Raw genomic sequence first — 13,205 nt, 5'->3', positions numbered from 1 at the left:
TGGCGCAAGAGTATTATAACGATAATGACAGTAAACATTGTCAGTCAAATTCACCTTTATTCAGTCAGCTTTCTTCACCTGTTACATTGACAACATGTTCACCATTATCAGATAGAAAATAATCCAGCAAAGACAAAACAGCGGGATGTATGCATACCACTAATGTAAGTATGGAGTTAATTATGCAAAGAAATCAAATGTTTACATTATTCTTTAAAATAAATAAGATTAAAATAGACTACATTAGAACAGGAACAGACATTTACAGCAACCCCTTCAACAAACCACACACTTTGTGTAATCAAGGATTAGAAGTTAAACCCATTGCTAATCAGACTTCACATCTAAGAATTAGTGGTCATCATAGTTGTAGAAAAGTATTTTCTAGCCACTATTTTAACATTACCTAGGCATTTTCTCTATTGCAGACTCCTTAGTCCACTCTCCTCGCCTCCTTCTCACATGCCATTGGATAAGAAAGCCAGAGGTCCTTCCCCTCTGAACTTCTCCTCCAATGGGTTTTGAGGAGCGAGCGAGAGGCGAGGAGTATGCAATTGAGATTCTCCCCTTGTCTCAATTTCACAGCAGCATTTCCCATAGGATCCTGCTTTAGGGGCATCTTTAAGCATCAATAAGATACAGCACATTACTATTTGATAACACAGCAAGTTAGTTTACAATGAAATGGTGCAAGCTCCCCATAATGTTAAAGTTCCATTGTAATCACAATTCAATCAATTAGCACCTCTTCAGAGGGTTTAATACCATCATTAGGACATAAAACCATTATCAAAAAAATTACTCCCCCAAAAAAAGTATTTTATTTTTCCATCTTGGAAGGTACAATTACCCAACAGCATAAACAACATTCTCCTGCTATGGTGCAACAGGATGGGAATATAGGAAAAGGTTTTAGAGAGAATTGATCTCTGCACTGGTCCAGTGCCTGCCTTTCCTGCCTTATTCCTAATCAGGGATTGTTAGTGTCATTAAATGCCTCTTGACCAGCAGAACTATCTCTGTGAAAGGATGTCTTGAGCTATACTTTTAATTTCCATGCAGTTTTAGGAGTAGTCTCCAACAAAGCAATGGAGGCATAGGCAACATGTCTTAGAACAATTTATCAGCATTCAGCACAACACGGTATGCATACATTCAAGAGAAAATTGATGCACCACTTTCTTAAGCCTGTTATAGTCATTCAAATGTTAATTTCTCATTCAAACTTTATCACTCTATAAAATAAAATGTACATCTCTCCCACATTCATCCAAAAATACTTTTCATTTACGAACAAGACTGAAGGAGGCTTTTCCTTGCAATGTTTTGGTAACCCAGAATATCATTCAATTGAAAATAGAGCATGATACACGGATATTTGGTTGTACTTATGTAAGGCAGTCAGTCAGTGCAACAAATAGTAGAAAAAACAACTATGAAATTGAACTGTACATCGATGAGGCTCAATAGAAGCCTGGGTAACAATCTGTTTGTGCCATCATGCCACTCCTTGTCATGTAGGAGTGGCATGATGGTACAAACCGACTAGTACCTAGGCTAGCTCAATTAGCACTGGATCCTGCTGGCACACTGTGGCAGTTTGCCTCTGGGAGGGCAGGAGCATTGTGTGTCCCATTCACAGCAAGTCATCATGCTCAAAGCTAGAGGGCAGGAGGGAGAAGGCAAAGGGAACAAACTTGATTCCAGTCCCAGTGTAGAACTTATTTTGGAACTCCACCCTATGGAGACAGAACAGAGATCACTGAATATAGTGTAAGCATTAATAAAAGCATTATAAAGGCATGATGTGTTGAATTTTTACACATATTTCCTGTCCTTCACTCTGTCAATTCTGCAAGTATAGTGAGTAACTAACCAGTGCAGCCTGAGAGCATGGAGGAAGGCAGACAGACCCTCCATAACCAGGAGGATAGACACAGTGAGCACAGCGAATATCCCAAACACTGGCACCAGAAACATGATGCCCAGGCTGGTGTCCATCCGCAGGCCCAATCGCATCACCATGGACCACAGCACTTCCGACAGCTCTGGGGGAGCAGGGGCAAACAAACACTGTCACATCTCTGATTGATTCATTTTATTTAATAATTTAAAAGAAGAAGGTTGCTCCAGTCAGAGAACATTACATACATAAACAATTAAACTCGCTCAAAAATAAAACACACTTTAAATGTTTATCCTTCAAAGATTAATAAAAATAATAAAAATGTGATGTGGTGTGGTGATACTCACGGGCATGTGCCAGACTCAGAGCCCAGAGGCGCAGGTAGGAGGCTGTGTTGGAGATGCAGCCCAGGCAGTACTCTATGGTGTGAATAGACTGGTGCAGGAACATGTCCCCAAAGTCAAACTGTAAAACCCAACACACAGACAGGAGGACCTATTACTTTCGGTACCCATAGTGTACTGATGCCTGAATGAGAGGCTAGTGGGAGGTGGTGATTGTGTTGTCATCAGCTAACCTCCTCTTTCTGGTGCTCTCTGCTGGTGGAGAGGTCACTGTGGACACTGCCCTCCTCCATGTCATTTGCCCTCATCAGGGAGAGCTCCTCCTCGCTGTGCCGTCGCACACGCTCATAACCCTGTTGACAAACACCACACACACTCTTCATGTTACAACCAGAGCGCACTCCTATAAACAGATTACACACACACACCACCATAGACTATGTTACAACCAGAACACAGACCCATATATGGACACACTACACACACATGCTTATGACTCTTAGGTCAGATAGAGCTACAAACTCAAAGCCTCACCCTGTACATTCCAATGCGGTTGGCTCCTCCGTTGTGCAGCCAGTAGAGGTAGACTGGTTTCCCCAGCAGTAAGACAGGCACCGATAGTAGAGCAATGACCACCAGGAACACCTGCAGCCCAACCTACAGTAGGAGAGGGAAACAACAGACAGGTCTGTTACAGTCTCACTGAAGTAGCTTCAGAGCGGGTTGGGCTTGTATACATGTCTTCACTGAGCGAGTGGTTTTACTGAGAAGTCCCAGTTCTATATTCAGTGGGTGTGTCCGAAATTTCACACTATTCCCTTTAGTGCACACCTCTTGACCAGGGCCCTATAGTAGTGCATATAGGGAATAGGATGCCATTTGGGACACAGCCACTGTGGGAACACACATGTACCTGTCCTGGGAAGAGGGGCGGCACCCCGTCCCCCTGCATGAGGAACATGTTGATGAAGTGGATGAGGATGCTGGGGGCCATCTGGGAGTCGCGGGCAGAGAAGGCCAGCCACTTGTAGATGATCATGAAGACCAGGTAGCCAAACAGGCACAGCAGGAACAGCAGCTCCGGGAGGAATACCAAGTACAGGTTGAACTTTTTCCTAAAATGCCTACACAGATAGACACAGACAACAGAGCTATAACGTGCTTTCATAGACACACACAAGGGCTGTAAAGTGTGGGTGGAGTGTGTGCTGTAACTCACAAGTGGTTAAAGACACCTAGGATGACCCCGAAGCTCATGTGAATGATACCCACAATCACAGACATCTTCATCTTGTATGAGTTCAGAAAGGTCAGACGATTTGACGCCAAGTTCCAAATCTACACAGTGGAAGAAACAAGGAAAATAACCCCGTCAGGTTGAGGTATGGACAGACTACATCACAGTCAGACTGATGGGATTGTTAACAAAACATTGAAATATTGTTATAAGAATATTAAAATGACGATGAGTAATGATCCATGATACAGTGCTATGAAAAAGTATTTTCCCCCTTTCTAATTTTCTCTACTTTTGCATATTTGTGATACTGAATGTTATCAGATCTTCAACCAAAACCTAATATTAGATAAAGGGAACATAAGTGGACAAATAACACAACAATTACATATTTATTTCATAAACAAAGTTATGCAACACCCAATTCCCCTGTGTGAAAAAGTAATTGCCCCCTTACACTCAATAATTGGTTGTGCCACCTTTAGCTGCAATGACTTCAACCAAATGCTTCCTGTAGTTGTTGATCAGTCTCTCACGTCGCTGTGGAGGAATTTTGGCCCACTCTTCCATGCAGAACTGCTTTAACTCAGTGACGTGTGGGTTTTCAAGCATGAACTGCCACAACATCTCAATTGGGATTAGGTCTGGACTTTGACTAGGCCATTCCAAAACTTCCAAATTGTTGCTTTTTAGCAATTTTCATGTAGACTTGATTGTGTGTTTTGGATCATTGTCTTGCTGCATGACCCAGCTGCGCTTCAGCTTCAGCTCACAGACGGATGGTCTGACATTCTCCTGTAGAATTCTCTGATACAGAGCAGAATTCATGGTTCTTTCTATTAAGGCAACTCATCCAGGTCCTGAGGCAGCAAAGCATCCCCAAACCATCACACCACCACCACCATGCTTGACCTTTGGTATGATGTTCTTACTGTGGAATGCAGAGTTTGGTTTTCGCCAGGCATTACTGGAACCATCTCGTCCAAAAGTTATACTTTTGAATCATCTGTCCATAGAACGTTCTTCCAAGAGTCTTGATGATCATCCAGGTGCTTTTTGGCAAACTTGAGTCAACTTTTTGGACGAGATGGGTCCCATTATGCCTGGCGAAAACCAAACACTGCATTCCACAGTAAGAACATCATACCAAAGGTCAAGCATGGTGGTGGTGGTGTGATGGTTTGGGGATGCTTTGCTGCCTCAGGACCTGGATGAGTTGCCTTAATAGAAAGAACCATGAATTCTGCTCTGTATCAGAGAATTCTACAGGAGAATGTCAGACCATCCGTCTGTGAGCTGAAGCTGAAGCGCAGCTGGGTCATGCAGCAAGACAATGATCCAAAACACACAATCAAGTCTACATGAAAATTGCTAAAAAGCAACAATTTGGAAGTTTTGGAATGGCCTAGTCAAAGTCCAGACCTAATCCCAATTGAGATGTTGTGGCAGGACTTGAAACGAGCAGTTCATGCTTGAAAACCCACACGTCACTGAGTTAAAGCAGTTCTGCATGGAAGAGTGGGCCAAAATTCCTCCACAGCGACGAGAGAGACTGATCAACAACTACAGGAAGCATTTGGTTGGAGTCATTGCAGCTAAAGGTGGCACAATCAGTTATTGAGTGTAAGGGTGCAATTACTTTTTTCATACAGGGGAATTGGGTGTTGCATAACTTTGTTTATGAAATAAATTAAATAAATATGTAATTGTTGTGTTTTTTGTCCACTTATGTTCCCTTTATCTAATATTAGGTTTTGGTTGAAGATCTGATACATTCAGTATCAGAAATATGCAAAAGTAGAGAAAATTAGAAAGGGGGCAAATACTTTTTAATAGCACTGTATACTTTATTGGCTCTGGTTGGTGAGGCAAATGTGTATGGTTATGAAGAGACAGGGAATAACTTGTGTGTATAGTGAACATAGAGACAAGACAAAGCCGTTTATGACCATGGATCATAAAGCCATGTACTTACCGGGTCAATGCCCAAAGGGTAGGGTCCATTGAAAACCCCAGGGACATTGGGATCAAGGGTCAGAAAGGCATTGGTGCGGAGTGTGGAATTCCTTTTAAAGAAAATATAAAAGTGAACAATTAAAAGAGCAAGCTATGTCACATACATCTTCGCAATTTTTATACTTTATTTTACATGTAATTAATGTATAATTGAAAAACCTGTCTGACCAATTAGTGATAGGACATCAAAAACCAAAACACATTGGCATTGAGCTGTGATCATGTGGCCTTTCACCCTGATCTAATCATCTCTGCAATCGCAGGAAGAGATATTACAGTACAGAACATATTACAGTACAGTACTTACCAAGTCCAATTTCCAGATTTAAACATGGCGTTGACGCTCCAGCCCGAGCCAAAGATGTTCAGAGACTTGGAGAAGCAGTCGTTGTAGATGAGTCCGGTATATACCGAGAAGAAGCCCATCATCAGGATGATGTAACGGCCCTCGAAGAATGTGTTCCAGATCTGAGCATACAAACACACCATTGTCAACGTAGGGGGAAGGATCCAGCTAACCACAACATTTACTGTTAGCTTATTACTCATTTAGCTCATTTAGACCAGAAACAATTCCCCCACACACCCGGTCTACATCCCAAATGGCACCCTATTCCCTATGTAGTGCACTGCTTTTGACCAAATCCCTATAGGCCCTGGTCAAAACTAGTGCACTACATAGGGAATAGGGAGCCATTTGGGATGAACACACTGACAGCCTCTCCTCTGCCCCTCTCACCTCGTTCCTGGTGCTTTTCAGTTTGCCATTTTCCTCATACAGCACCATCCAGAGAGCAAACAGAGCCATGATAACACCATGGCCCAGGTCTCCAAACATCACAGCAAACAGGAAGGGGAAGGTGATGATTGTGTAAGGAGCTGTTAGACACAACAGACAATACATCATCATTCCTCCATATACACATTCAACTATCAATAAAGTGTACAACTTTATTGTCCATTCTTGTTAGGAGTGGAAATTTGTCTTCGGCGACAGGCATGTGGCTCATACACATAGCAAACAAACAGAAAAACAGTAGGGCTAATGATAGCATGTGATATCTTCCTAAATGTAGTAATCAGCGGTCATTGGCTGGCGAGGGCGTACTGTACCTGGGTTAACCTCTCTATAGTTGCCCACTCCATAGGCCTCCACTATGTTCTGGAAGCCTGATGTGAACTTGTTGGTCCTTATTAGGGTTGGCGGAGTGTCGTTGCTGGGGATACGGTTGACAAAAGAAGGCACTGTGGCTCCACTTTTCCTCTGTAAAGGTAAGCCAATAATGTCAGACAGTGGATTTTCAGACCGGGATTATTGTAATGTTAGCCTATTAAGGTTGCATGGAGGTTGTTTGAGTGAGGGCAACCCAATTATTTGAGACATAATTTGTTTTCTCCAAATGGAGACAGAAACCTAACATCTCATCAAACAGCTAGTTAGTTCAAATATTTTAGACCATTCAAGACCGTTCAAATATATTGACCATTAAAGCTTCGTCTTTAGAAGCCTCATTTAAGCCTTTTAAAGGACTAAAACCCCTGGCAGAACCCTGGCATGGGCTGCTGTCATTGAACTGAATGTGACCTTCATTATTCACGTCATTAGCCAGTGTAATGTAATAATAGACAGAAGCCCTGGTAGACTTCAATTGGGGCCCAACAGGACCCATGACTAGACTAGTTTAATAAATAAAACCAGAGCCATGTATTTAGAGAGTTGTGCCATTGAGGTTTCTGCATTATGCGCATTTCCATGACTACAACATTCTATGGCAGCCATGTTATCGCCCCATTAACATTACATGGGAATATTAAAATAATGCTATGTAACTGAATGTCTAGAATTAAAACAATATTCACAATTCTAAAAGTTGGCCCAACTCTCTAAATACCTGGCTCTGTCTAAAATCATCAGAGGTGGTCAAGATGAGATCAATTTCCCTTTTTCTACTACAACCAAAACCCCATTACTAAAGCAGGTCATGCTGACTGGGTGTGTGACTGTTGTTTAGCCAAATACTGAACAAAGTGAACTTAGAAGGAGGGGTCACAAACAATGATATTACAATCCAAAACGTTAAAAGAGTTAAGCCCAACAATGACATTACACAGGGAGCCATGGTAACAGGGAGCTGACTAACCGAGCCTTCCTCTAACGCCCTCCGCAGGATGGGCAGGTCGTTGACAGGGCACCACACCTCGGCTATCAGACACTTGTTGGTGACGTCAAAGCTACACAGGTTGAGGATGTGGTAGATGGCCTTCATCTTCTTGACCTGGATTACCCAGGTGTAGATGGACTCAGAGGCCTTGTTCAACACTTGTCTCAGGTAGTCCTCTGTCCTGTGGAGTACCTGGGGGAAGCCGGGGGGGGAGTATTAGTATGACATTTTAACTAATGGGAGGGATTTCACATTCATTCAGAATATCAAAAGGGTGTGTAGAATTGACTTAGGCTCGTTGAGCGCAGCCTCCACTGAGTGCAAGGGCTTGCTATGTATCGACCCATAGCTTGTTTGGGTATTGAAGCACAGGAATGTTTTGGCACAAAACACAGTTGGGGAATTGATTAATGAATGTCTAAGAATATTGTGTGAGGGCTAGAGTATCTGCAATGAAAATGCCAGGGAGGGAATTTGAGTGTGTGTGCTTTAAGTTCTGGTATGTGTGTGTGTTTGCATGAGGGGGGGGGGGCAGCCTTCAGCTGAGACCTCATGGAGATCATGTGCTGGGACCAGAGGTTAATTTAATAATTTTTTTCTTCAGAGGTAGAACTTCCAAAAAGATTGATCTTAAGTCTTCCAGACAGCAAGGCATAAGCCGAGTCAAGTGACCCCAGAGTGGTCACGCTCTGGTGCCTGAGTGAGAGCACTCTCCCTCTCGTTCCTAAAACTCTATCCCTCACATGCCATTCTGCTTCTTATCATCTTTGCCGTAGCCGGAAGCACAAGGCCCATTCTTTAAGGGATCCTGTTTTAATGTCACCATTGGCCTGTATCTTTGTAGTGACTGTATATCTTTGTAGATGGCTAAAAATAAAAAAACAGACATTGAATATTCCTTTGAGCATGGTGAGATTTTGTGTCACTGGTCTACACACAATACCCCATAATATCAAAGTGGAATTATGTTTTTAGAAATGTTTACAAATTAATAAAAAATGAAAAGCAGAAATGTCGAGTCAATAAGTATTCAACCCCTTTGTTATGGCAAGCCTAAATAAGTTCAGGAGTAGAGATTTGCTTAACAAGTCACATAATAAGTTGCATCGACTCACTCTGTGTTTAATAATAGTGTTTAACATGATTTCTGAATGACTAGCTCATTTCTGTACACCAGACATACAATTATCTGTAAGGTCCCTCAGTCAAGCAGTGAATTTCAAACACAGATTCAACCACAAAGACCAGGGAGGTTTTCCAATGCCTCGCAAAGAAGGCACCTATTGGTAGGTGGGTAAATATAAAAAAAGCAGACATTGAATAGCCCTTTGAGCATGATGACTTTATTCATTACACTTTGGATGGTGTATCAATACACCCAGTCACTACAAAGATACAGGCGTCCTTCCTAACTCAGTTGCCGGAGAGAAAGGAAACCACCCAGGGATTTCACCATGAGGCCAATGGTGACATTAAAACAGTTTCAGAGTTTAATGGCTGTGATAGCAGAAAACTGAGGATGGATCTAGCAATGATCAACAACCAATTTGACAGAGCTCGAAGAATTTTGAAAAGAATCATGGACAAATATCGTACAATCCAGGTGTGCAAAGCTCTTAGAGACTTACCAGAGCTGTAATCGATGCCAAAGGTGATTCTAACATGTATTGACTCAAGGGTGTGAATACTTATGTAAATGAGATATTTCTGTATTTCATTTTCAATAAATGCGCAAAATTTATAAAAACATGTATTCACTTTGTCATTATTGTGTAGATAGGTGAGAGAAATCTATTTAATCCATTTCTAATTCAGGCTGTAACAAAATGTGGAATTAATCAAGGGGTATAAATACTTTCTGAAGGCACTGTATTTCAACAGTTCAAGCCGTTGGTAGCTTATATTTTAACTAGCCAGTGACGTTAGGGAGAGATCTCTGGAGCAAACCTTTTCTGGTTAAAGAATACATGGGTGTAATCATTTTAAAAAAATAAACATTTATATTTTTAACTGTACAAATTTGATAGCCAAAAAGTTATTTTCATGACTTAAAGGCAAAACCAACTAAAAAAACATCACCCACTATGTTGTTGCTCACAAGGAGTTTAGAGAGCTTACAGTGTGCAGGTCCTGGATGCGAGTCCTGAGTCCCTCCACAACATCATTCCTCTCCTCCTTGCTGTTGGGGTATGGATACACGTGACAGTGGTAGCTGAGGGGCAAAAAGAAAAGCTCCATGATGTTATCACATAGGTTAAAGCCACAGTCTTCAGAGCTTGTTGGGGGCAACATAATAGGCCTAATGGTTTGACAGGGAATCACCTCAGGCTGAAAGTGTAACAGGTCAGTTGGAGAGGTGTTTTAATTACCAGTCACAGATCTTCTTGACTTTCTGTCCGATCTGCTCGCCCCAGTAGGAGATGAGGAAAACCACACTCTTAGTTGGCTCACCCTGCAATAACCAGAGAACAGGAAGCGGTTTAGAATATACACACGGTAAGGCTGAGGTGAGATGTTATACTTCTCACAGGCCTAACAGGGATGCTGTTATATTTAGCTATGTGGTAAGCAGTATCTTATTATTTTATCTCACACTCAACCATTTAGAAAAGGGTTAAGAATCTCTCTCAGGCAGAACAACATTGACCCACCGTGTCAAGGTCCTCCAAGTACTCGTCAATTTCAGAGTAGCTAAGGATAGTGTAGCCCTTACACACTCTCCAAAGCATGCGCTCAAAGGCCTCTATCTTCACCCTCTGAATCATCCCTGATATAAACCTGCGGGAGTGAGGGTGAGATCAACAGGGTATTACAGTAAACAGGCACACATACCCAAGTGTGTATAAATATGACTGCTGATAGCTCTTTACCCTAGTTTGGCCCCTAGTCGCTGCATGCTGGTGTAGTCCATCATGGAATCCTTTTCTAGGAAGGGGAACTCCTCATACTGGACCTGCGGGGGCTCACGCTGTGAAACATAACCCAGTGTGAGGACACACACAAAATACATACCCCAAATCCAGACCAGTAGAGAAAACACATACACCCCCATAACACATCGTTAGAAAAAGGGCAACAATTTGCCCATGCATGAATTAATAAAAGACAAGTAGCAAGGTTTTGGCTAACCCCAGATTTATCCCCCAAAATATCCTCTATAAAGAAAAAAAAGAGAAGAGAAAGTTTCAATGTTATGCCGCCAAGCCAAATCATGTGACACTCAAATCTGCTCAGACTCCTCATCAAGCAAATCAAAGTCAATGCAAGTGCTCTGAACTCAAACTGAGGGGCAGAGCGTTGTACAGTGGTGGGATCCTGCTTTGTGGGGCAGCTGTTGGACCTACCTCTGCGCTGCGGTGCACAAAATTGCGTGTGATGCGCAGCATGTGTGTATACTCTGTCAGCTCCAGGAGGTTCTTCTGTAGCTTCTCCTTATTCCTGGTCACCTCGCTCAGCTCCACCTCCAGCCTCTGCAACTGCTCCTGGAGACAGCCATACATACAGAGTCAATAGCAATGTCAATATGGGATGTGTCCTAAATGGCACCCTATTCCCCATATAGTGCACAACTTTTGACCAGGGCCCTGGTCAAAAATAGTGCACTGTATAGGGAACATATGGTGCCATTTGGGACGAAGACAATACTTCATTCTTGTGATAAAGGATTCATAACATTCTAGAGAATGAGAGACAGGTAGAGGGCGCTAACCATTATAACTAGGACCTGCTTCGGCAGGGGTGCAACCGGGTTCACTTCTCCCTCTGGACGTGGGATGTCTGCCCTCTTGATTTCTCTTAGAATGTACCCTGTCAAAGATGCAATGAAGTCTTAGTACACAACACACAGAGTCACTGTGTTCCAAACAATCCATTTGTTTCAAATAATACATGTATATCAATAAGGTTAATCTGTTGTAATTTACACTGTGTTTTTCATCAAGCCCGCACTTAGCCCAGAGCTAACAGCCTCCTTAGCCCTGGGCTAAGGGAGATTTTAGCACGGGGCTAAGCAAGTGCACCAACCTTAACCCAGGGCAAGGACCGACTTTTCGGGGGTTAGCCCCAGAAACACGGTGCCAATATATCCAGTGTTTTACGGGGTCAAGAACAACACGTTGAATATTCACTGTCCAATTCTTTTTTTATGACGCACATTTTCTCCTCTCCTCCATACCTGACTGCATGTGCTGCCATAGAAATAGAATGAATGGAACCGGCGTCCTCATTCAAGTCAATGATGGCATAATGGGTAGACTGGCGGCCATTGTGAGTATACCAATAGGAAGTAAAAGCAGGAAGTAAAAGCAGGAAGTAAAAGCAGGAAGTAAAAGCAGGAAGTAAAAGCAGGAAGTAAAAGCAGGAAGTAAAAGCAGGAAGTAAAAGCAGGAGGAATACACATCAATATGGGTCGTCACTAAATAACACAGCCAAAAAGTCATAATTATGTCTAAACCACGCTTGAGATTATTAAAAGGTAGACTCAGCGATAGATATGACGTAGATGCAGAAAGTAAACAGCATAGTGGGTCAATTTCCTGAACAACAGAGCATTGACACGCAAAGCTCAACTTCTCAGCTGTTTTGGTGCCCTGCGCAGATACTGTGTGTGATGCGAGAGCGAAGTCTTGCATCTTGCTCATCTCAATATCTACAGTGCTGCTAGTGGCTTCATTTCGCTGAATCGAACATCATTTGAATGGACATTCTACATTACCATGGAATGTAGAACGTTTGCAATAACACCTTGCTTGTTGCAAGGAGCAAAAGAGTGTAATAACGTTGTTAAGAGTCCATATTACCGCAGAAACGGTCTCAACTGAATGAATGCCCAGCCGTCCAATCTTCAGTCAGTAATACCGGCACTGAACAAAAGGGCCACTATTTTCAAAACCCCACTGATCCTCTGATATCCAAAGGTTAGCAATGCTAACAAGTAAATGTAAAATCCCATAGAGAATGCTAACGAGTGCAAACATTTTATACAGTCTCTGGACTAAGGTATTTGTAGGACAGACATCCCAGCTCATAAAGTTATACAAGCAACAACAAAAAAACTATTCACAGTTTGCTGCACACACAAAACAAATATTAGCCAGCAAGGCTCTTGATCCAGGAGGTGCTTCTCTGCGGTTACCAAGCAAAGCCTGATTTTGGAAGAAGCTAACCCCATAGCTAGATAAATTAGCGAACCAAATGCACAACTGCAGAGCATTTAGCGCATTTTAGACAGTTAACTTAATAGGTATAAGATATCTAGCTGGCAAATATTTATTTGTGAACATCAAACTGTAACTACACTGAACAAAAATATAAACGCAACATGTAAAGTGTTGGTCACATGAGCTGAAATACAAATTCCCAGGAATGTTCCATTCGCACAAAAAGCTTATTTCACTCAAATTTTGTGCTCAAATTTGTTTACATCCCTGTTAGTGAGCATTTCTCCTTTGCCAAGATAATCCATCCACCTGACAGGTGTGGCATATCAAGAAGCTGATTAAACAGCATGATCATTACACATGTGCTGGGGACAATAAAAG

The 13,205-nt window shown here is 42.2% G+C and overlaps 1 protein-coding gene across 1 annotated transcript in view; it reads right to left on the bottom strand.

The window, feature by feature from the left end:
* Positions 1-46: 46 nt before the first annotated feature.
* LOC121584900 (V-type proton ATPase 116 kDa subunit a2) overlaps positions 47-13,205 on the bottom strand; it is a 40,152-nt gene continuing 26,993 nt past the window's right edge. The window contains exons 3-20 of the mRNA XM_041901142.2: positions 11,375-11,472; positions 11,010-11,147; positions 10,536-10,633; positions 10,317-10,443; positions 10,035-10,117; positions 9,784-9,877; positions 7,645-7,857; positions 6,617-6,767; positions 6,243-6,382; positions 5,811-5,971; positions 5,463-5,553; positions 3,470-3,588; positions 3,164-3,374; positions 2,785-2,907; positions 2,484-2,603; positions 2,254-2,371; positions 1,877-2,048; positions 47-1,739 (exon numbers count right to left, since the gene is read on the bottom strand). Of these exons, the coding sequence (XP_041757076.1) occupies positions 1,637-1,739; positions 1,877-2,048; positions 2,254-2,371; positions 2,484-2,603; positions 2,785-2,907; positions 3,164-3,374; positions 3,470-3,588; positions 5,463-5,553; positions 5,811-5,971; positions 6,243-6,382; positions 6,617-6,767; positions 7,645-7,857; positions 9,784-9,877; positions 10,035-10,117; positions 10,317-10,443; positions 10,536-10,633; positions 11,010-11,147; positions 11,375-11,472 (2,360 nt within the window). The 3' untranslated portion in view covers positions 47-1,636. The remainder of the gene's footprint in view (positions 1,740-1,876; positions 2,049-2,253; positions 2,372-2,483; positions 2,604-2,784; positions 2,908-3,163; positions 3,375-3,469; positions 3,589-5,462; positions 5,554-5,810; positions 5,972-6,242; positions 6,383-6,616; positions 6,768-7,644; positions 7,858-9,783; positions 9,878-10,034; positions 10,118-10,316; positions 10,444-10,535; positions 10,634-11,009; positions 11,148-11,374; positions 11,473-13,205) is intronic.

Source organism: Coregonus clupeaformis, chromosome 16 (assembly GCF_020615455.1).
Source record: "Coregonus clupeaformis isolate EN_2021a chromosome 16, ASM2061545v1, whole genome shotgun sequence".
NCBI lineage: Eukaryota > Metazoa > Chordata > Actinopteri > Salmoniformes > Salmonidae > Coregonus > Coregonus clupeaformis.
The sequence above is the reverse complement of the archived record's forward strand: the minus strand, read 5'-3'. Positions and strand labels throughout refer to the sequence as shown.